The sequence below is a fragment of the Equus caballus genome, chromosome 3 (genome assembly GCF_041296265.1).
Source record: "Equus caballus isolate H_3958 breed thoroughbred chromosome 3, TB-T2T, whole genome shotgun sequence".
NCBI lineage: Eukaryota > Metazoa > Chordata > Mammalia > Perissodactyla > Equidae > Equus > Equus caballus.
In genome coordinates this window covers 69677125-69701924 of record NC_091686.1, presented here as the reverse complement: position 1 = coordinate 69701924, position 24800 = coordinate 69677125, and the positions used below count along the sequence as shown (strand labels likewise).

The window sequence follows — 24800 nt, the reverse complement described above, 5'->3', positions numbered from 1 at the left end:
TAGCTGTGAAATGTTACTGCCCCCACTTTCCTTGAAAGGTTTTGTAGTTTATACGTAAAGAGATCCCTGTAATGTGGGCCATTTTTATGGAAACTTAATAAGGGCAGAAGCCACACAGATGTTTAACCTGTTCTAACTGGTGATTTCCAGGCATTAGTAACAGAGGGCTGGCTGTGCTTGTATATGGATTGGTTTGAGATTACAACGAGTGGGGCGAGAATAGAGGGAGGCCCTGCCAGGAAGGGCAGATAAGAAACACTTTAATCCACAACCCTGGAATTAGTGTAGGAGTTTGATAACACTTGCGGCAGATATGGTAGGGCTGTTTGTTTATTTTTATGGTTCTTCTGTAGAATGGACTTTCCACGTTGAACTTAAAGGGAAAGTAGAGGGATTGTGTTCTGTCGCATCTAGATATTTTACCGTGGAGCAGAGGGTTAATTCTAATTACAGGATCAGTTCTGAGAGTTTTACTGAGTAGACTTTAGACTTTGTGCAGTTAAAAATACTCAGAGCTAAAGGCCACACTCAAACCAAACATTCCTATGGGAGAAACTCTTCCTGCCTTACCCAGGCTTCCTACCATGGTCCAGCGTTGTGTGACGTTTATGGTCTCTGTGTAAGGCGTGTGATGGAATGTCCTGAATTCAGCCTCTGCTTGGCTTCCAAATAGTTGACTGTACACTGTGTAAATTGTCAGTTTCTGGCTATACGCTGTGAGGCCAGTTCTGAGTGCTTGCTATAAAGATGGACTCTGAGAGGTGCAGTGATGCCCAAGCCAAGCCCCTGGAACATCTGTAACTTCTCTTTACAAAGAGACGGGAATGCTCAGGAGAGGCTGTTATCCTACAGTGCCCATCAGTTTTCTTGTCAGACTTTTGGAAAAGAAGAACTTTTGTTCCCTTCTCCACTTTTGTGTACTGGGAAGTTTGCCCAAGGGGAAAATATTGACGTGTGCTAGATGCACCCGTGTACCTGAAAAGGTAGGCTTGGGATTCATTGTTCTGGTTCTACGCAGAGGACAAAGCTCTACCTGCATGGAGTGAGACATTGTCCTTCCATTGTGCATCTTGCATAGATTCTATGATGTTTTGTCCTGAGCCCCATTCTGGACAGAGGAAATGTTGACCTGTGATGTCACGTTAGAATAGGATACACCAGGCTACATTGATGCCATATGGCTGGCATGCTGACTTGGGAGAAAAAGGATTTCTTACTTTTTATTAGAGTAAAACCTGTCCTTTAGCAGAGCCACCCGTAGAGCAATTTCTATGAAACACTCATCTTTTCTAGTTAAAAGCATTCTAAAAAAAAAAGCTAATAGAAATTTTATTTTTTGTAGTAAGACTACGATTTTAAAATTTCATAGAAAATTCTGATCAGGTTATACTTTAAAATGAGTAATGGAATATATTGGAAAGGCTTTAGTTAGATCTAAACAAGAAGAATATGCCTCCCTTCTTAGAAATGACGAAGGCATAAATTTGTAGTTTAATCTTTTCTTCATTGGAGTAATCGGTGGTCAAATAACCTGATATGGGGAAAGGTATTGTTTTCCTTTATTTTGTCCTATTATAAAGAAAATATAACATTACGGAAGAATTGGGGAAAATAAATTTAAAGATCAATAATGTCGCTACATCGAATTTTGCATACTAGAAGCTTTTTTCACTTGATTTATATTTCTGATATGTCTGCTATGATACCATCTTTTTTTTACTTAATGGAAAAGTGTAAATTCCTGACTTATTGTATTACTCATAGAACAATGCGATGAACATAAATTCACTATTAACTGCAATTGAAAAGAAATCAAGACAATTCTTCCTCTCCAAACATGTAATTAATACTATAATATTTATAACTCTTTCATTAATGCAGTATCCCTGTAAGTGGGAAGTTGGAAATTTGGAAAATAGTATATTGATCTTAAATTTGAGGATGACATCAAAGTTAGAGTAAAAAATTAACTTCATGGTCTTGTGACTGAGTTTTGTTTTTGTTTTGCTTTGTTTCTGTTTCAGAGATGATTGTTGACCATCAGATTGAGACAGGCCTATTGAAACCTGACCTTAAGGATAAGGTGACATATACTTTGCTCCGGAAGCATCGGCATCAGACCAAGAAATCCAACCTTCGATCTCTGGCTGATATTGGGAAGACAGTCTCCAGCGCAAGTAGGATGTTTACCAACCCTGATAATGGTAATGCAGGGGCCGATTGGCTGCTGCTCTCTCTTACCAGCCTCCTTCACCTTTACTCCATCTTTTGTCATCTTTTTTTTAACCTCTCTCCATATTTCTTCTTTTCTCAAGTTCATGTGCCACAGCCATTTCATAATGACACTTTTTATACAATCGGGCAGGTTGGCAGTCCTGTCGGGAAGATTTCAGTGGTTGTTGTAGGCATCAAATGCCGAGATGCCTTACTTGCTCCGTATACATCTGTTCCGATGGACTGACATGGTTTGCTAATGATACGCTGAAATAATGATGAAACAACTGAATATTTCAGATGAGTAAGCAAACTTGTAGATTATTGAGTACATCAAGGAATCTGATTTTGACACGGTGGTTTGTCAGAATTTGGAGGATAGACTAAGAGATGATAAGTGCCCTGAAATCTCCTATCATGAAGTGTTTGCTTGGTATGTGAGATGGTGTCCAGCTTATAAGTGATCATTTATCAGAGTAGGACTCAACATTATTTTTACTACTTGAAAGAGAATCTCTTTTGTTATCTGATGATAGTTAGATGTGAGAGTAATTATCTAAGGAGGCATATTCACCCCATTATATCCATTATATAGCAAAAGGAAAGGCCCTGTGTCTTATTCATACTTTATTGTGTTTACCAGTTTCCTGTAAAGTGTCTGTCTTCTGTATCATTGTCTTTGTTTCAAATAAATTTCATGGTTGTGTGCAATCTGAGAAGGGAGAAGTTAATTTCCATGAAGTATGGAAAATGAAAGCATGGTGGAAAGAGTTGCTAAGCATTGTGCTGGTAGAACTAGATCTCTCCCATCTCACCCCCAGGCTTTTTCAGTATTAAGAGAAATGAGTAGATAAAGGAGCTTCTAATTCATTGCCTTCAGCTGCACTTTCAGAATAACATAAAACATATTGTCACGGCAGAGGTGGGCTAAGTGAATTGTATAAACTGAATTCTAACTCAGTTACTCCATTTCTGGAAACTGAGTTTTCTGACTTAATATTAAAATTAATAGTTGGGGGGAAGAGAGTTTACTAGCAGCAAACTCTCTCTGATATGTTTTTGAACCATTTCGTCTTTGTAGTTTCTTAATGAGTGTTTAGTCATTAAGTAGAACCAAATGAAAAGTTTAATTTTATTGAGTGACTTATATATTGATTTAACTGCTGCCATAACTTTTTTAAAAAGCAAGACAGGTTATAAATAAATAATTAAAATAAAAATACTCTTTATAAAAAAGTTTACAAAAGGAAGAATGTAATCTAGAACATTCCTACTACAATTTGATCGTTCTACCATTACTTGGAATATTGCTGCTGACTGGAAATGTTTTGCTTTTGTGTGTCTCCTCTAGTTTTTTTCCCCTCCCTTTTATTGTATTTTTGAAGAAAGAGGTTGTTTAATGGCTGAAAATGTTATGGGGTGAACAGTTTTTTATAACTGATGTCACAAATATTTCATTTTGAAAACAACCCATGTTATTAAAGTTATGGAAATTAAAGTGAAAGTCTGTCTTTTATATCCTATTTGTTATCCTCTTTCTCATATAAAATGAAATTCCATTATTTGGAGATTTATTTTTTTATCATGAAGTTGGTGGTAGTATAAAGAAAGAAGCAAGAAAATGTACTGTTTTCAAATATTGCTATATTTGCAAAGAGAAAAGGAACGAATATGACAGAGTGAGGGTGCCTTGTACCAGTATGGTGTGAGCTTCATTTTCATGGAAGTGCAGGCAGAATAGAAATTAGGAACAGATGGATCTTGGAAGCCAGTATCTTGCGTTTTAGGAGAAAGTATTTGGATGTGGAATACAGCTAATGAGCTGATATCTCTGTCATTCAATCTTTTATCCTCTCAGTAGATCTTTGTACTTCAGAGGCAAGTTGAAATTGCCTTGTCATTCACCTTTTCACTTGTGAAATGTCGTATATGCTGGGCAGAAAGCAAATAGGAAGGGCAGGCTGTTCTTTTCTCTTCTGGCTCTTCAGCTGATCAGCTTACACCCTGAAGCATGGAATATGATTAGGCCTTTTAAAACGTATTATTATTGGCATTTGTGTTACCTAACTCCTTTTAAATATCCAGAGGCAAGATTTGGCTCTGAGAAATTCTATGGTAATGACTTTCATGTGCCTCCAAGCTACATTATTATAAATTATCAGGGGGCAAATTTTTGGTTTTCTGGAGGCACTTGTTCTTAACTTGCAAGTTTATATAGTTGCCTTTATATGTTAGGGTTTAATTACTTAATATCTTTATTATGAAGTGTTCTTAGAATAAATTTCTAAAGTAAAGAATTCTGGTACTTTGCTTCTATTTTAATAAACCAGAATCTTATATCTATTGTAGTTGGAGCTAGATTCTAATATCCTCTTGTAAAGCCTAGATAAACTTAAGTCACCTTAGTCTTCCATCTTAGGCTAGAAAATAGACTCATTGACACTGCCAGCTTTAGTTGTGATAGCAACAATGTAATTAGTAGCTGAAGTTTGTGGAGATACTTCAGAATTGGAAGTTTTTTCATTTCCCAGTGGTATGCTGGAGCCACCTCTTAGCTGCTCACAAGAGACAATTGTTATCAGAATTTTGTGAGCTGATTGTTAAACATAGCTGCTATTAAAAGTTAAATTATATAAACATACAATTAAATAATGATATAAAACCAAAGGTAATAAATACTCACAATTCATCACTTCTTATTTATTTTACTGTAGTTTGCACTGTTCAGGTTATTTACATCTATTGCATCTGTGTGATGGAAATACTATAAAATAGAGTGCTACTGTCACATCTTCCCAACTCTGCATTCAAGTGACTTCATATTGGAAGCTGAAAATTGGCCATGATGGTAGTCCTTCCACCATCGAAATCAGCACATGCTACAAAGACGGGCTTGATTTATTGTTTTGTCAATTGTCTCTAGACTTAAAAAAGTCATGGAGAAAATTCTAGTAATGCAGATTAAATTTAAAAATGTGTCATGTCTATAGCCCCTGTCTTAGTCAACTTGGGCTATTAGAACAAATTACCATAGACTGGGTGTCTTAAACAGCAAGCATTTATTTCTCACAGTTCTGGAAGCTGAGAAGTCCAAGAACAAGGTGCCACAGATTTAGTTCTTGGTGGGGACCCTCTTCTTGGCTTGTAGATGGTCACCTTCTCATTGTATCTTCATATGGCAGAGGGAGACTGACCATCTTTCTCCTGTGTTTCTAATCCCATTCATGAAGGCTCTGCCCTCATGACCTAATTTCCTTCCAAAGCCCCACCTCCTGATACTGTCACATCAGGGGTTAGGATTTCAACCTATGAATTTTGGGAGGATACAAACATTTAGTCCATAATAGCTGTTAAAATGTAAATAGCACAAAGAGTTGAGGATATGTTCTTTTGATATTCAAAACTATTATCCAATTTAGCAAAGAATATGATTTGGCATATCATTGACAAATGAGTGAAGTCTGAGATAAGTCTTCATTGTTTTGCTATTGTCTTACTTGTTAGCGTATATGGTAATGGATGTTCAACATGGATGTTGAAACTATACTTGTTTGCCATTTGCAGCTGTAAGTTGGCTACTGATAAAAAAGTTTGGTAAAAATCAACAAAAGCATTCTATAAGAATCAACTGGCTATATGCAATTTACAATAGAGTGTTGTACATTTTATTATTATTTGTGAGTGTGCTACACATCCTTTATATCAGTAAAATTTACTACACACACACATACACACATACAAATTTTCCCTAGGAGAACTGGTTTTCAAACATTGACCAGCATAGCCACTACCAGATCATCACTGTCTTTCCAGAGCTAAAGACTAACTCTCATGTTTTAGGGTCCTGATGTGGCTTGGGGTTCAAGGTAATTTAGTTTTTTTTTTTCAAATGAAAAACATTTTATTTGTAATAAATCAAGGAAGAATCAGGCTAGTTTCCAAGATGTTAATTATTGTGAAATTGCCACTTGTCTGAGACATCTGATGAATTCTGATGGACATGTCTGCCAGGTACTAAATTTTAGGCTAGTGCTGTAATTTCTCAATATATTAATTGAGGCATTTCTTTGGAAGTAGTGTTGCATGAAGAAATTAATAAAGTTTTTATTTCCTCTGGTGTTGGATTTTCCTTTACCTACTCTATTTCTCACTATTGTTTTAGGTTGAACCATATGAAATTGCCATCTCTGTGGCTAAAATAAACTTGGCTATCAGCAGTTGCATATGCTCTACTTAATGATTTGGTCTGAAGTACTTAGATAATAGTTCTGTATTATTGCAGGTTACTATGAAAGAGTAACATTTAAGCCTAAGGATGTTCCTTGGTAGTATTTAAAAATCAAGTAAGATGTATTTAGTTTGCTTTTTATTAGAAAGTGAAAGTGAAGTTTATTCTTAATTGGTATTCATTCAATAAATGTTTGGTAAGATGTTTATGACAAGGTCACCTGATAACTGTTTTAAAAAATCATGGTTTATAGGATGATCGGATTTTTAAAAATATCATTTCCCACTTAAACGGATACATTTGGTGTGTATTGTCTGAGCTTACAAAAGATGAATGAGAACCTACTGGAGGACCCAGACCAAGTAGGAACCTTAATTCGAGTATTCATCTTTCACTACCCTTGTGGAAATTTGGGCAAAGCCATCATCAGTCTGTCCTTGTTCTTTTCCTGGCTTCTTCACTTTTTCCCCCTAGGCTATCATAGAAGGCAGTTGTTTGCCCTCTGTGGTCTGGGAGTACAGATGTCCTTTATTGAGAAGTGACTTTGGTTATCCAATTGCACCTAAGCTATGAATTTCATTTTTCCTCAATCCAATTTTATGACCCCATTTTTCATTAGTTTTTTCCCCCCTCAAAAATTACAGAGGTAATTTAGTACTCAGTTTCTATGTCTGTAAAACAGAGATAATGAAAATTAAGTGAGAATATATGTAAACTGTTTAGAATGGTAACTGGCACATAGTAATCACTCAACAAATAATATTAAATTGTATGTAATATGTTTAAGCACAATTAAGAAAGAAAGATCTCATACTGAGTAAGAGTGGTTTCTGGAGTGATGTTTGCTTATGGTTTACTGTGTAGGAAGAGCCTCATGAGGTAGTGCTGATTTATTTCCTCTGCCCTTTGGTATTGGAAAGGGGAAAGGAGAGAGCCCCTTCTCATCCTAGCCCTCTTACAGAAAAGTCTGTCCCCTTCACAGATTTTACTCTTTGCTAAACAGCTATCAAGGATCCCCTAAACTATGCGGAGAATCCAAGACTTAATAAAGCTGCTCCTGCAGGGAGACGAGGAGTTGGAAGAGGTGGCAGCTTTAAGCCAGGGCAGCTGGCTCCTGGGCCTCACGCTGTTTTCTCCATGCTTTCTCCTGGTGCCCTGTGGCCTCTTCTGTATTCCATGGGACCCAGGGCCTGTTCCTGATTGAACCTCTGGGTTTTATCCTCAATTCACTGCTTTTCTTTTTTTGTCAAGTATGGGAAGTGTGATCCACTTGCTCCCAGTACTTGTTGCCACCACTTACTTTCTCCCCAGATTGCTCTTTTCAATGTCATCTACCAGGCAGGATGCAGCTTCCTAGCTCTCTCCCACACTGCCATTTCCGACATAAGCACACAACACTTTGAGGTATTTTAAAAAGTGTAGTCTGTTACTGTTACCTATAGTGACATAGATAGTGGTTAGCAACATAGAACAAACAATGGAAAGAAATCTTTTCCTTTGTTGTCGTTAACAGTATTTCTAGGCCCCATTGAAACGTGAGTGGGATAAGCTAGGCTCTTGTTGCTTTGGATCTGATTTGAGATTAGGAGTAATCAAGGTATTTGGTTTGGATATTAGATCAAGCTGCCTGGATACTGGCATGGGGCGGATCTGACTGGGACCACCGCCAGGTTTGGCAGCTTTCTCAGTCCCTTTGGAAATTCTTAGCTTTTTGTCTGGGTTTGGATTCCAGCTTATCCCAATTGTCTCTGGCTGGGTTGTTCTACTTGGCAGCCCCCCTTTCCTTCATATCTTTGAATTTAGTCCTGGTTTCAGAATCAATGTATAGGTCAGACATTTCCCTAACTTCCTCAAAGATTATATTCCTCTGAAGCAGGCCATTATGCTTTTCTAGTTCTAAGATAGGTCAGCCAACAGACCCACATCACTTTAAGTTGAGAGTCATCCTCCCAGGTGCCTTTCTGCACACAATCAGCTGTCTCCAAAAACCAACAGCACACATCCATCTGTTTTGTTCAGAACTCCAATTCTGCATTCATTTGCACAGCACAGATGATTGCCCTGGCCAGAACCCAGTGAATGATCAAGCTTTTCTCAGCCTTAGATTAAATTAACCAATCCCTGGAAAGGTTCTAGAAAAGTGCTAGAATGAAAGGATCCCTTAATAATAGTAACTTAATAGCAGTAGTATTTCTAGTTCATTTATCAGACACCATTCTTATTTTCCTTTTTTTCCCTAGGCAGGTGACTGATCTTTTAGATTTATAGCGTTCAAATCTTTAAATAAACAATAGCATATTTTTTTCCACGGGTCATTCCCTTTTGGGGTTTGCTCGTCTGTTCTGCTCTTTATGGAAATGAAGAGTCAGCTTAAGAGATATAACACAGGTGACTAGTTTTTGACAATAAAGACCAACTTTATAATCTTCTTGAAGATGTGATGCCATCTTTTACAAAGAGTTCATTCCAATCCTGGACTAATACTCCGTAGCAGTGTGATTTTGAGCAATTACATTATATCCTTGAGGCTCATTTTTTTTATGTTTGTAAAATAGGGGTAGTGATGTCTTATTCTGTTTATACAACCAGGAGTAAATGTGATCTCTTTGTGAAAAGTATTTGATAAGCATAGCATGAGATACCCCTGTAAGGAATAGCTATTATGCAGAAATGTTTTAAGGGGCAAATTTAGTGCTTTTCAGATTTAAGACTGAGGACGGAACTTCAATTCCCCACCATTATTTTGTATTCTGTTATTTCCTGTGTCTCTCAAATTTTTTCTCCCAACACTCCATATATGAAAACATTCTTGGAGTTTTATGTTTAAAACAGTGCTGCTTTCATTATCAACTTTACAGATACCAAATAATATATAATGAGGTATTGTTCATGGACCTTATAGTATTTTTAATTTAGAGTATAAAGATTGATCAGTCTGAGCAATGACAGTTCTTAGCTATCAATAAACAATATATGTATAGTAGGATGTTATCAAAGAAACATAGTTTAACATTTAATTAATTGCCATTCTGTTTTATGCAGCAGGGTCTGTGATGGAGTAAAGGAATGGAATGATGCTCTGTGGCTTATCCTACCACATATAAGTACTCTCTTCTCTATTTCTCCCTCTATGGAAAACCCATGTACTTAAAGGCCCTTCACTGATTTGCTGCTGCCAACGCTGAGAAAATCTCCTTTCAGGGCTTGAGGTCCCTGATAGAGCCGCCCTTGTGAAGTCTTGTGTTCCCAGCCTCACCTTACTCTAAGAGCAGATAGCAGAGTAGGTGTAGATCTGGGACCACGTCCAGTTCCAGTTCTCTATGAAAGAGAAATAGAGAGAAGAGGAGAGGGAAGAACAGGAAAACGTGAGGAAAGGAGGAAAGGCAAAATGAAGACATGAATGTGAGCAAGGTGGACTGTTTGCCGTGTCTTCCCAAAAGAAGAAAGAGGGAATAAAATTAAAGTCTTCCAAGAATCATTAAGCATGCCTTATTCTACTCAAACCCTGTTTCATGTGAATACAAAGGACAAAAAGGAGATCTTTTCAGGTTTATGAACCTGATTTCTTAAAAAAAACATTCTGAATTTCAAGTAGGTCAAGGTTGCTGTCTTTAGTATTTTCCAACGTCCTCCAGGATGTTAAACAAGGAAACATCATTCCATCTATGATATTAGTAGTAGTAGCAATGACGATACTACCTCCCATTAACTGAGCACTCATTATATACAGGGGTTGTTCTCTATGGTGTTTCTGATATATATATCATTATCTCCATGTGCAGATGAAAAACTTGAAGATCAGAAATGTAAAACAACTTGCGCAAGCATAAAAAATAGAGGAACCTAGTGTGCTTAACAACAATATGCTAATTCAGTTACAATGGGTAATGAGCTCCCTCAACCATGATTTTTTTTCCCACACATCAGTGAGTCCAGGTCTCTTACTTTGTGTATTCGGGTGATATTGAAGGGCTCTGGAGATCATTCTCTAGGCAGGAATACACACCAAACATCGCAGTGGAATGTCTTTATTGGTTTTCCAAATGGAGATTTCCAGGCAGTGTATCTCATCTGTTTACAGGTGAAATGCTGCTGTGCTCTTGAGTTAAATTTCTTGACTAAATAACAGTGTGGAATGCATAGTAGATGCTCCATAACTGTTTGAACATACAATATTGCAATCCTGAAGGAGTCCTAAAACTTTAACATGAGTAAAATTTACCTTATTCTTAATAGGCTTGTTAAAAAAGCATGTTGCTGGAGAGGTTTTATGGTCTATTTGCATGATTCAACCAGCGACACCCACTTTTGAACAGATTTAGATTGATGGTTTGGGACAAGTTGATTCTCAAAGGAAACATGAATGTTTAAAAAAATCCTCCTCACACACCTTTTTCTCTTGTCTAGATATTGGAAACCATCACTCAAGAATCTTTAGAGCCATATCTTTCCTCATCAAGTCACAATAATATAATCCAGTTTCTACCTTGTTTGTGCCTGAAGCGAGGCAAAAGTGATTTATAAGAGAATATGTAAGATAGTAGCAAAGCTAAGCAGTTTATTTTGTGGTTTGAGTGTAGAAGAGGTACAAAGAAAGCATTATTTGGAAAGGGCATATATAATATATCATTACCATGGTATAATTATAGAAAGTTTGGCTCCAGCTTTGGGAATAACTTTTCAAAATTTTATCTTTGGAGTAAATCTGTAAAGAGAAAAAGAGCAACACGAAAGGGTTACAGAGTGTGTATCTCTTCCTGCACAGAAATACACAGAGGGTCCAACAAATCAAAATGTTGGAATTTGCCAATATAAGTAATGGATGCTGGGAGCCTCCCAGTTTTATGAGGATAAGCAGCCAGATGGCTCCAATCAGCTTTGCTAAAACACAGGTGCCAAGTCTCCATGGGCAGTTTCATTTTCATGCCTGTCTTTGGAGCCAGGTTCTTTGCTGGTGTGTGCCAGGCTCCATTCCACTGTCCTCTTGATGGTGAGGTCCAACGTCAGTGGAGGCTGTGCAAAAAGGAATTTCCAGCTTTAGTGCCCAGCAAATAACACACTGACATGTTGAAGGGAGCAGAGGAGAGAAAAGCTGTTGGGAAAAGTTAGTTATCAGCATTTGAGTTCTGGAGCAACTGCTGACCTCTTTACTCACTTTAGGAGCAAGCTGTGGTATCAGTGATAAAATTTGGGTGGCTACCTACTGATCAGAAGCTAAAGGGTGTAAAACTCTTTTGGGTTCACTTTGCATTACCAACCTCTGTCAGTTCTCACTGCTCTGGAATTTCAGTAGTTCCTTGCTTGGGCCTGGATAAATGGCTACCAGTTGCCTAGCCTCTTTCATTTCCTGTGGCTAAGCCTGTAGGAATATTGGCTCTTTAAGCAGGTCACTCAGTTGTCAAAAGAAATAGGAGGCGAAACTTGGTCAGTATGATAATATATGTTTCTAAATGCCTCCCTCTTGACAAAAGCAATTTTGGAATAATCTCAACTGGTTCATTTCCCTTTTTCATTTTTCTTAGTGCAGTAAAAACTTGCAAAGAAGTTCAATTATGGGAAACAATTAAAAATTCAGATTGCCAAGAGAAGACATCAGATTTGCCTCAAACAGGTGCTGGCACAGATGGCCCGCTCACAAGTCCTGGCTTTATTTACAGCTTTTAAACACAGACAGATAAATTGACAAAAATGTTTCTAGATTTTATAATGTGCTGAATGCCCAAATTTGGCCATAAATGTACATTAATTTGTAAATGATTCAATTTGAGACTTGACCTCCCAAATCAACAATAGCCTTAAGAAGACCATTTGTTGCCCTGTTGTTTGCACACTTGTGTGAAGAGATGATCTGATCTTTGCTTTGGTTCGATATGCTTTGTTAATGACAATCTTTATTATTCAGGGGAAAAACCCTCTCTCAAGTCAAATTGTCTGTAGTCTAATGGTTAGATATTTCCAACCTCATTGTCTTCCTTGAAGGATTGTTATGCTGCCTATTTCTTACTAGCCTTGAAGTGAGGCGTTTAATGAGAATAGCAAAATAGATAACATGAAACCCAAATGAAACTAAACTTCAGGCAGAAGTTGATGAAAATATCTGGAGGGGCCATAGTCTTTGTTCAGCCTGCATTGTTATCCTGTCTTTGATGTGGTCTAAAATTTGGCTTAGGTGCACCACATATTAAAATTATAGTAAAATAAGTATTAAAGGGCACCAGAAAATGAGGACTAATGTTCATTTCTAAATTAGTTTATATTAGGGTATTGATTTATCTATATCCAAGTGTCTTGTTTCTGAAGGGCTGAAAAAGGAGGCAAGGGAAATTGAAAACTAGCTTTATATTCATCAAGGAAAATATTTCAGAAGTGGAAGTATGAAATGTTGCTTTTGCGGTTGTGCACAAGATCCATAGACGGGCCTATTGGGTAGATCAGAAGAAAGCTCTTTACTAATATAACACCCTGCCCCCTGTGCTTTACAAAACTGTGCATAACCTCTCTCTGTGTGTGCTTATGTGGTGCAAAATTATTAACTGTCTTGATCTTACATCTTGAGATTAGTGTTCATTGTGTAAATCTTTCTTCTGGATACAACCCATGCTCTGTGTATTAGAACTGCAGGGCGGATCATCCGCTGGTACTTGGGGAGCTATAATGATTGAATGCAATGTTTTTGACGCCTTTCATTCTGTGTTGAGATTGCTCCATCTAAGGATGCAGGGTTGTGGGAGGGGGTGTGTGTCAATGTAATATGTCATTGTTCTCCTTTAACTCGCTTCTGTATTTGCTTTAGTATTTTTTTCTTCTTAATTAATGCTTCATCCTCATCTTTGCTGTGGCTGCTCATGTGTCCTCCTCCTCCTCCTGTCTTCTGCTTCTGACACTAAAGCCCGCAGCCCGCTTGAGAACTCAGTGCCCTGCCTAGCAACCCGCACCTTGGATGATGACCCTCGAGTGCGGCGCACTCCCAGCGTGGGATGGCTAAGTAAGTCAATGACTGGGGAAAGGGCAAGGATGGTGGTGGTGGTGGGCAGTGGGAGGGCACGAAGCCTGGGCTCATGGTTACTGAGTAGACAGCATCCTCAAGAATGCCTGAAAGGAAGGCTTACAGATTCCTGAACTCACAATTACTGATTTATTCCTTCTACTATCAAAGAGGACAGTAATAATGTATTTTCTGGGTGATCTGCTCTTCTGAGTTCAAGTTGAGTGCTTTGTAAGGCAGTGGAAAGAGTTTGAGAGTAAGGGCTAGGCCTGGCACTGGCAGCCCTGCCTCTGCAGAACACTTCTCGGAGCCTGGCTTTCCTCAGGCTGGTAATGAGTCCGTACCTTCTTACTTCAGAGGATTGTGAAGAAGATCACTTGAGACGAGGTCTCTGAAGGTAGTTTGGAAGCATCCAAGTGCTTGGTAAGAGGAAGAACTTACTAAGTTAATGGTCTTAAAAAATCCCAGATATCGTTACAAGTTGGAAAGGCAGTAGGTGCTATGGACATTGAAAAAGTAGCATAAGATAGAATCTTTGTCTTTTAAAATAAAGGGCTTTGATAAAGAGACAAGATTTATATACCTAAAACTAAAAGAGAAAAGAACATGCACAGAAAACTACAAAGATTTTCCCTTAAGATTTCCAGATTTGATTATATGTGAAATAAATTTCTTTTGGTTGCCAAGAAGCCCATCCACAGTGACATCATTAGGCTTTTTTTTAACTGTTTATTATTACCCTTCTTATAATAAACTATTGATTTAAGCTTTTTACTATTCTAGCATGAGGAAATTTCACTTTCCTGGGAAGGTGTCTTTCTCAGATGACTTAATGGGGAAGTTTTAGTTCATCCTAAAATGATGTTTGTTGTGCTACATTTTTCCTGCGCTTTTCTTGGAGTAAATTGCACGTTTTGAGAAACTGTATTAATAATCTTTATGTCCCATAGAGATATAAATGCATGTGCTGCACCTTGCTGCATGCCAGGCCCTGTACGAGGCGCCAGGTAATTAGTGGTAAATAAGCTGAGTCCCTGCTCTCAGGGAGCTCCTTTCTAATGAGGGAAGCAGGACACAATGGATAACAACTGTATAAAATGCTAAGGGAAAGGACTGAAAATATACACGCACACACGTAAGATTATGGGAACATCTGTTTGGTCTGGGAGTGGTGATGGTAGAACATTCTTTGGGAGGAGATGACTTTGGGGCTAAATATTAAAGGATTAGTAGGAGTTTGGTAGTGGAAGAATTGAGGGAAGTTATTATTGAAGTAATAACTTTTTAATGATTTCTGCTATACAGTTTGTCTAAGGAGCTTGAATAATAATTTTTCTTGAATAATAATAAAAATTGCAAACAGTAATTCATGACTTTTCAGGTACAAACTCTGAGCTAAGTACTTTATGTGATAGCATTTAATTTTCTGAGCAATCCTGTGAAGTGGCTATTGTTATTACCTCCCTTTTACAGATGACGAAACAGGGCTTAGAGAGTTTAGTAACTTGCCCAAATCCCACAGATCATCTGTCTAGAGTAGGATTTGAACTTCATCATGTGGTAGTTTCATCTATAACTTTGATGGGTAGTGTCTTATTGAAGTTAAAGTATGGGGAATACATGTGGTTAGATTGCCAAAAAGATTTAGAAACTCAACAGTCACTTCTGGTACTCACATTATTTTCTCTGCAAGAATCATGCATTCCTTCTAATAAATTCTTTTTTTCTCATTGATACTTCTTGGGGAAAAAATAAATTTGGGTATAAAGTTTAGTCAATGAGGTTTGGAGTCAGGCAGGATTGGGTTAGAATCCTGTGTGGACCACTTACTAGCCTCTTGACTTTGGGCAAGTTACTTCTCTACTGTAAATTTGGGTTTCTCAACTACAAAATTGATACCAACATAGGATTGTTATGAGAATTAAATTAGAAATATGTAAAGTGTTTAGCATATTTCTCAGCACTCAGTAAATCCAGCATGACTGTTATTAGCAAAGTGCTTATAGGAATTGCTCAAGAAATTGTAGCTGTTCTTATTCTCTGAAAGTTCTATCTATTCCATGTCAGACATTTAGACATTGAAATATCGGTGTGGATAGAGCATCAAGGAAATTGATCAAAATGATCAGTTTGTCGGTGACATGGAAATATGGCAACTATTTGGAAAGCAACCTAAAGAATACACCCTGGGCCAATCCTTCTAAGAAAACACGATTTAGTCATGAGAGAAGATTCTTCTCATTGTCTGTTTATGTGATATATTCTCTTCCTAAACAAACAGCCTTGGTGTATAATCTCAATCACCTCTCCTAGTGCTCTTTATTGCCTACCACATCAATTCAATAAATTTAACATGCACATATTACATAATGAAGATGTGCAAAGTAGTGTTAAGTCCTGCTTGTTCTACCTACCTATCTAGCCTCATCTCTTCTCAGTATGAACTTCTAATTAGCTCATCCTTTTCCTTTTGGCTCACACTGTACTTCTGTGCCTTAGTTGATTTCTCTGCCCTTCCAAGAATGCCTTTTAAGGCATGCCTATCCCAAACTATTCAGTACAGCCCAAATGAAGTTCTATCTCCTTTATAAAATGGTTCTCATAAATGCAAAAGATCTTTTCAGGTCTAATATTCCATAGCTCCTATTATCTGTGTCTCACAATTGAAGATTTACAATATATTGTTTTCTGTTGCCCTCTGATGCTCCATCGTTTGTATTTTTCCATTCAATTACATAAAAAAGCTCCTTTAGGGCAGGGGCTGTATCTCATGCATTAGTGTCTCCTCCAGAGCAGTGTAGGTACTTGGAACATGGGAATTGTCCAGTAAACTTTTATTAGTCCTTGACACTCCATCATTTCATTAAAAGCAACCAACAGCCCAGTTTTCACTAGGGCCCATCTTGGCCACAGTAAACTAGTGACCAGAAATGAATGTTGTTTATCTGCAAAAACTATTTCCCCATATTTTTGCTCATCCTGGTCTGATGAATTTGGTTATCAGTTTATTTTAATAGTTAATATGAAATTGTTTTTCAAAAACACTGCCAAAAATATCAGCTTAAAAACAAGATTGTGAGCAAGGTTCCGTTAACAGTCTTTCAGTGTTCTTAGCAAGGTGTTTTCAGGCTTAGTGTCACTGGAAGTAACTAACTACCTTTAAAAAGCTACATTTGAAGTTGCTTTTGGGGAGCAAGCTCTCATCATTTTTACATTGTGTGCCTCTTATCTTAGTTGTCACCTGAGGCAGATAGGAGCTTACAGCTCTTACCCATTTCGAATGCTGCCAAGGTATCGAATTAGAAGTTGGAACAAAACCAAAAATGATTTCGTCTTACAGATCTCACCAGCAGGTCTGAAACCAGCCTGGGCCACTGAGAACAAAAGAGAAGCTTTCACCTCAATTTTTCAGGACAAGTTAATACCCACCTAAACACTTTGCCATTATGAGAGTGCCGGAGCATCTCCTATCTTGGTGGGTGCAGAATGGCTCTTCACTCTGAGCACTTATCTGTGAATTCAGTTTGACATCTAACAGCCGGCATCCTCTGAGCCCTTGGAAAACACTTGAGTCCTTTTGCAGTTATTGGCAGTCGAGATCAGCTGCTTCAGACTCTTAGGTCTGAACTTCAAAGAATAAAATCAGGTTTAGAGTTTTTTCCTGCCATCTTCTGCACATTCTGGCATCTGTCTTCACTTTGCTTTGTGTTGTGTCTGTCTGTCTGTCTAGTTTGTAAATCTACCAGGCAGGGACCTCCTGATCCAGTTCAGTGTTTTGCTTTGTAGATACTTATCCGGTGTTTGATGTTATTATTGTCCTAAGTATTAATATTAGATAATACCATTTTATTTTAAATGAGACTACATTGGAGTAGCTGTGGATTCTTGTTTCATCTACAACCAGATTACACAGTTAACAATAGAATTTAAAGAACTGAATTTCAAGTAGGACATTTTTTACTTTAAAAACAAATTTTGGGCTAGCCCCAGTGGTCTAGTGGTTAAGTTTGGCACTCTCCACTTTGGTGGCCCAGGTTCAGTTCCTGGGTACAGACCTACATCACTCATCTGTCAGTGGCCATGCTGTGGTGGTGGCTTACATACAAGAAGGGGAAGATTGGCAGTGGATGTTAGCTCAGGGTGAATCTCCCACGGCAAAAAGAGGAAGATTGACAATCGGTGTTAGCTCAGGGTGAATCTTTCTCAGCAAAAAAAAAAAGAAAACTGTTTTTATTTCTTTTGGGGCATTTCTTGAATTAAGCAACTGAGAGTCTTTCAGCTGTTGGAAAGCTTACTGGCTAAATGAAAATTATAATTGTCTCTGGCCCTGGAGTTTTCTTAAAAAGTTTTGGAACTTCTTTAGGAAAGTGGTGAACCCAGAGAGTTCACTTTAATACGTTCAAGTCAACAAATGTTCATTGAGCTCTTCCTCTTCTAGTTCCATAGTCCAGTTGGAGAGAAGGAGATGAAAGAAGCTCATAGGTAGCGATTTCAGGGAGGCAATGGGCATTGCCACCAGAAGAGCCCAAGGACAGACCTGTTTGTGCACAGTGTGTAACACAGTAGCATGCATTATGCTCTCTTGACGTGCTTATCAGAAGAATTATCCGGATAGTGGGCATAAAAAGAGAATTGAGAAAAAAATCTTTCTTAGAGGAGATAGACATTTCATTTTCTTTTTCTTTTATTGAGGTATAATTGACATATGGCATATTAGTTTCAGGTGTACAACATAACGATTTGATGTGTGTATGTATTACAAAATGATCACCATAATAAGTCCACTTAACATCCATCACCACAGATAGTTACAATGATGAGAACTTTTAAGATCTGTTCTCTTAGCAACTTTCAAATATGCAATGCAGTATTATTAACTATAGTCACCATGCTGTATATTATATCTACATGACTTATTTATCTTCTAACTGAAAATTTGTACCTTTTGATCTCCTTCAGCCATTATGCCTTACCCTCCCCACTGCCGCTTTAGGCAACCACCAATCTGTGCTCTCTGAGGTAGACTCCAATGGGCCTTAAATGATGGGTTTTACGTCCACAAATGGATATTGTAGTAAATGCAGGATGAGACATTGAAAGGCGATGTTAGGCTAAGAGGAAAGTATAAAAGCAACCAGATTATTGAGAAAGTATAAAGAAGAGTTTGTGTGAGATAGGGTAAGTTGACACATTTAGTTAACAGGGCATGAGAATGAAGCATGTGTGTGTTAAGATGGCAAAATAATTGAGCCATTTTGTGGAAGGTCTAGGAAAGTTTTTTAGCATGGAAGTAGCATGGCCAGAGCTGTGTATTAGAGAAATTAATCTGCCAGGGGTTATTTGGATGGAATACAATGGAGCAATGCTTTAGGTGGGGAGAGATTTAGGAGGTGGTTGCAATGGACCAGGTAGAGAGAATGAAACTCTGGGCTAGGATCGTGACTTTGGAAATGGAAAGGAGGGGATAATGCAAGAAGTGTTCTAGAGATGGCACCTGCAGGACTTGGCAACTGACTCCATATTAGAGGAGGAAGAGGAAAGAATCCAGGATGCCTCAGATTTTGAGCCTGCAACCAGGGAGATAACAGGAAACTATTCGTGGAAGAAGGGGATGGGATTTACAGAAGCACAATAGTTCAGATTTCTGCCCCCATAGTGCATCTGTGGCCATCTTTGAAGATATATTTCACTAGGCAATTTTTAGATGATTTATCATGGGCCAAGACTCTTTTAGATTTCTGCTTTGTTATACATTCTCACCTTAGTTTTTCGGATCCATCTAAACCTACCTTTGGGGTGGAGAATAACCACCATAGCACGGCCCTCTTTAGGCAACTAGTGAGTTTAGAGCATTTTCATCTTGATTCCAAGCATTTCACCTGCTCTCCCTCAGTTTCTATCTTCAGCTGGTCCAAGATGTGTGCTTGTTCTTGACTGGGAATATTATGTGAGTCATTTATTGTACTATTTCCACGTACACTTCTGGCCTTTCAAAATTCCCTCACTATAGCTTTTCAGAGTCACAAGTTTCAAAAAACTATAGGAAATAAAATCTTTCAGCAAACTGAAATCTACCTTCAGAGGTTTTAGTTAACGTAAGACATTCAGAAAACTTATTTGATATCTGAGAATGAGTTACAACATTCATCAAATACACACAGCCCTAACCACTTTAAAATAAAAAAGGGAGTTAGTGACTATCCTGAGCTTCTGAAAGAGGTCTCAATAGTTATTTTATCGATACCTAATATTGTAGTTACAATGGGCTAATGTGTATACTGACTTGAGAAGTCTATAAATAGAATCAAAGTGGAGAAAGAATAAAAACTTAGAAATACTGTTATATTTCAGAGTACTAGGGACTTGGAGGAGATTTCAAGAGGCATAGATTTGGAAAAACTTTGACAATCTGCTGGAATTATAAAAGAGAGTTTTTTCCCAATAAGGAGAGTTTGGGATTTGTGAGCATTTGAACTTGTACTTGGCAAAATGCTGATATGTGGAGCGTGTTCATTATCAAACTTTTCCTCTCATCACCGATTCTGTCCCTTTTCCTGACCTTCCTGTTCCTTACCATCTTTCTCCCTTCTTTCAGGCTTGGAATGTTAGAGTCATCTTTGATCGTGCACTCTCTCTTCCCCTCCCACCCACAGTGAACCACTGAATCTGTTAAATGCTACCTCTCTAATGTTACTCGCCTCTGTCTCCCTTCAAGTCTTACTGTCATTGCTTCTCTTTAGGTCCTTATTTCCTCTTGCCTAGTCTAATTCAATAGCCTGTTATCTGGGGTCCCTGCCTGTAGCTGGGCATATGCAAATGCATCCTACACTTTGCCTTCCAGTTAATCTGATGATGCCTGGCTGATAAGTTATCTCCTTAAGTGGAAATGGTCAATGGTACCTCAGTGCATATCGAACAACATCCAAACCCCTGGGCCTGGCATTCAAGGTCCATTGCATAGTGACCTAAAGTTGAATAAGCAGCATGTCACACTACCGTATTTCCCTTTATCTACACTACATTTCAGCAGCTACTTAGCATTGCTTGAATTTGCTGAGTGCTTCCCTCTGTTAGTGTCTTTGCCCTGAACATTCTCTCCGCTGAATATTCACTCTCCTTCCTCTTTAGACTTTCTGTCAAAATTCAGCTTATTCTTGAAGGCCCACATTCTTCTTGAAACCTTTTCAACTTGAGATACTCTTTACTGACCTTGAACTCTGAAAGCACCTTTTTTGAGACTTCTCACATGATGTTTATCTCATTCTGCTTTGTGGTATAGTGTGGGGACATGTCTTATTGCCTCTACTAGCTATATATTTCTTAAGGGCGCAGGACCTGTGTCTAATTCATTTAGATATCATCTGTTGCAGGGTTGGACAAACTATGGCCCATGGACCAAATCTGACCTGTGTTTGGTTTTGTAAATAAAAACTTATTGGAACGCAGCCGTGCTCATTAGTTTATGTATTGTCTATGGCTGCTCTCATGCTACAAGCGTAGAGTTGTATAGTTGCAACAGAGATTGTATGGCCCACAGAACCTAAAATATTTACTCTCTGCTCCTTTACAGAAAAAGTTTTCTGACCCTTGCACTATAGTACTGGTTCTCAAAGTGGGGACTGGGGAGCCATGGTTATCCCCAAGACCCTTTCAGAGGGTTTGGAAGATCTTAGGATTTTCCTCATATCATTTGACCACAACAACGTATCTTAACAGATTGAACACAGAAGCAGATATGACAATCCAGCTGTATTTCATTAAGCCATACATTAAAGAGATTTGTAAAAATGTGAAACAATGCTGTTCTTTTCATCAAAGTGTTGGTTTTGGAAAATATAGTTATTTTTTTAATAAAATACATTACTTATGTTAACATGTAATGGGTTTATTAATGTTATTTAAAATTAATAAATAAACATTTAAAAAACTTTAGTTTTAATTTCTAATATGGTAAATATTGATAACTATAACCCAGATAAACAAACTCTTAAATTTTTTTTTTCGAAGATTTTATTTTTTCCATTTTCTCCCCAAAGCCCCCCGGTATATAGTTGTGTATTCTTCGTTGTGGGTCCTTCTACTTGTGGCATGTGGGACGCTGCCTCAGTGTGGTTTGATGAGCAGTGCCATGTCCGAGCCCAGGATTCGAACCAACGAAACACTGGGCTGCCTGCAGTGGAGTGCGTGAACTTAACCACTCGACCACAGGGCCAGCCCCTAAACTCTTAAGTTTTAAGTGTGTAAAGGTATTCTGAGACCAAAAAGTATGACAACTGCTGCTCCATTGTGTCTAGTAGAATGCCTTATACAAAGCAGTAAATCAATAAATGTTGCATGAATGAATAAATATGTAACAGAAGCAAATGTTTCTAATGTAAAGTTAAAGAAAGCACAATGGTAATAGTCAAAACTATTGAAAGGGGAGTATAAGTAAGAGCCATTAAGAAATGATATCTACTATGTGCTTGTGACTTTGCTCTCCACTTTGCCTCCCAGAGAACGTTGATGAGGCACAGTGAAGTGAGGATGATTTGAGGGAGTAAGAAGAAGAGCTGGTCTTCCTGATCTTCTTTCTTTGCTGCTTTCTTGACAACTAGCAGTCAAGATGGGCTGGATTTTGCTACAGTGATAACTAACCCCAAATATCTCGGTTACTTAACACCACAGAAGTTTCTTACTCATACTACTGCACGTTTAATGTGGAATTTCAGGGAACTCTGCTCATCATCGTTAGTCAGGATCCAGGCTATCAGAAGCCCTCTCTCAATACATGCTTCCACAATCATTGTAGCAGTGGGCAAGAGTTCTGGTGACTCGCAGGCTGCCTCTTCCACTTCTGCCCAGCAATGACACATGTTACTTTCATTCACATGTCATTCGCCCTAGTGAGTTATATGTTCACACCTAACTTCAAAGAATTGTTATCCTATCATGTGCCCAGGAGGTGGAGATTCAGAAACATGTGGTGGGCAGCACTAATGACTACCCCCCAGCCATAACAGAAATTGTAACCTTGAATTGTATGCCCTTCTTGGCAGTGCTGAGAGTTATGGGAAGCTATGCAAGGTAACCATGCAGAAAATATTCTCCTCCTGCTTATTCTTGTAAATGGAGGATGAGAGCTTTCTCATAATGAGGGAGGGCTGGGGTTACCAGTTCAAGGTCTACTGAAGAAGCACTGGGGCTGTGGTTTTACAGGGGACTTCTGAGGTAGACTAGATTAATTTGAAACTGATGGAGAGTCTTCCATGCAGATATACAGTAAACCACCCTTATTAGACCAAACAATGTCTGGATTTAATTCTTGGAGACAACTGAAGATCTAACTACTTGAATTAGTATGTCTGTACACATGTGAGTGAGAGAGCCTGGAGGAAAAGCAAATGTAATATTCTAGCTGCAGATATCAATTTCAAAGTTAATAATGAAATTTCTTCTTGGCAGCAAGCAGTAGAATTTTACTTTGATGAAAATTGCTGGCAGAATCTTCAGAAATATGGATTTTCTTTCTGTGGTAGACTGAATGTTTGTGGTGTTTAGAATAGTCCTGGTAATTCAGATCCCAATTCTACTCCTCTTAATGCATCCTTGACCTCAGTAACTCCTTGTCCATCCCTTGTCAGGCCAGAGCCCCTGTCATCTTCCATCCTTCCTACCTTTCTGCTGTTTTCCTTCCTCTTCATTCCTGCCCCTCCCTGACTCTTCTACAACTGCTCTACGTTAGATCCTCATCATCTCCTGTGTGAATTAGTTCCACATCCTCCTGTTTGCCAGCCTTCATTCCTTCTCCTTTAAATCCATCCTCCTCAACTTCCAGAAGGAACTATCTAAGTCACAAATGCAAATATATTACTTCCTCTGCTCAAAAACTTTTAGTGACAACTCCCTATCCTTCATATGCACAAGGCCAGCTCTCTAGCTTGCTAGTGTTTAGAAGATGAAGCCCAAGTTCTCTAACCTGTGAGATGCGTCTTGTCTTGGTCTCTGCTTAACTCTCCAATCATTGCTTGACATTTCCACTCTAGTACTATAAGTTCCAGTAATATTTGAATTCTCAAATACTTAGATACCATGCCTTTCAATCTCTCTATCCCTTATTCATGCTGTTCCAGCTTCTCCCACTTGACCTGAGTAAATTTAACCTATCCTTGAAGTTCTTATTTCCTCCAGGAAATTTTTTTTAATCTCTCTTTTCCCCTCCATCCCACCTAACTGCCTCTTCCTCATTTCTCCTCTTACACCCCCCCTGCATTGCTTTACCATCACACCATAGTACAGGTATGTTTCCTTCACTGTTGGCAAAGTTCTTGAAGAGCCTGAACCATGTATTTGAATCCTCATTGCCAAGCACAATGTTGCACACTTAGTAGATGTTCAGTAAATGTTGGACTGGACTAGTTCATCCACCTGACTCTTGCCGTGGGTAAATTATTTGCTAACCATGCACTGCCAGTCACTTACATCTCTTTTGTACCCACTAGGTTTATTTGGACAAGATATACTCTCATCACCTTTAAGAGCTTAGTCAATCTGAAAACAAATGGGAGAAAATAGAATATGTAGCATCTATCTAACCAGAATGTGTAGGTTCTATTTCTCCGAGACAAACCTTATGAATAATAGGTAATTCCATTTTTGTTTTTGACTATTAGGCACTCTTGGAAGGAATGATGACAAATTTCTCAAATTCATCTGTGTTTTCTTATTAGTAGGACTTAGTTTCCTTCCTTCCTTCCTTCCCTCCTTCCTGCCTTCCTTCCTCCCTCCCTCCCCCGACTCCCTCTCTCTTTTTCTCTCTCTTTCTTTATTTCCTTTTTTGATGAGGGGTGGTGGTGGTGTAGGGAGCTGTTACTGGGCCATGAATTGTTATTCTTCTTGCATAGATTGGGGTTCTTTTGGAGCAAACTGTGATTTGTTCATCACTCAGAGCCTAACAGAGTAACTGACACTCAGACCCTTCATGAATATTTGTTGATTAAATGAACACATATCCTGAAAATGAGAGAAAAGGCTAAAAATAGAGGTAATATGGAAACCTGGGGCAGAAATTATGTTTTTGAACTTGTCAGATCATGATCTTCACATCACCCACACCTAAGTAGCCTCAGTGGCATGGAGAAGCCCTGGCTGCTGATAGTAGTAGAATTTGAGAATTGTATTCCTTGGCTAGAACCTCTGTTTCTTAGTGACTAGATCATTCTATCCATGGTTGGGACACCAGTACCAAGGCAACTATGACGACTGCCAGCTGTCATTTATTCAACCTGGTTCCATCTCATTTAATCTCCATAAAACATTCAATGAAGTAATCATCACTGACCCCTTGTTATAGATGAAGATGCTGAGGCTCAGTGAGGTTAAGTACTTATGGTG

The 24800-nt window shown here is 38.4% G+C and overlaps 1 protein-coding gene across 15 annotated transcripts in view; it reads left to right on the top strand.

The window, feature by feature from the left end:
• Positions 1-24800, top strand: part of SLC4A4 (solute carrier family 4 member 4) — a 396171-nt gene that overhangs the window by 217408 nt on the left and 153963 nt on the right. For 8 of the 15 annotated variants that reach the window (XM_023637993.2, XM_070263715.1, XM_023637994.2 and 5 more), the window contains one exon: positions 2025-2204. In XM_023637993.2, the coding sequence (XP_023493761.1) occupies positions 2025-2204 (180 nt within the window). Of the gene's footprint in view, positions 1-2024; positions 2205-10204; positions 13428-24800 lie in introns of those variants that run through there. The other 7 variants (XM_070263714.1, XM_070263716.1, XM_023637992.2 and 4 more) reach the window with 3 other exon arrangements.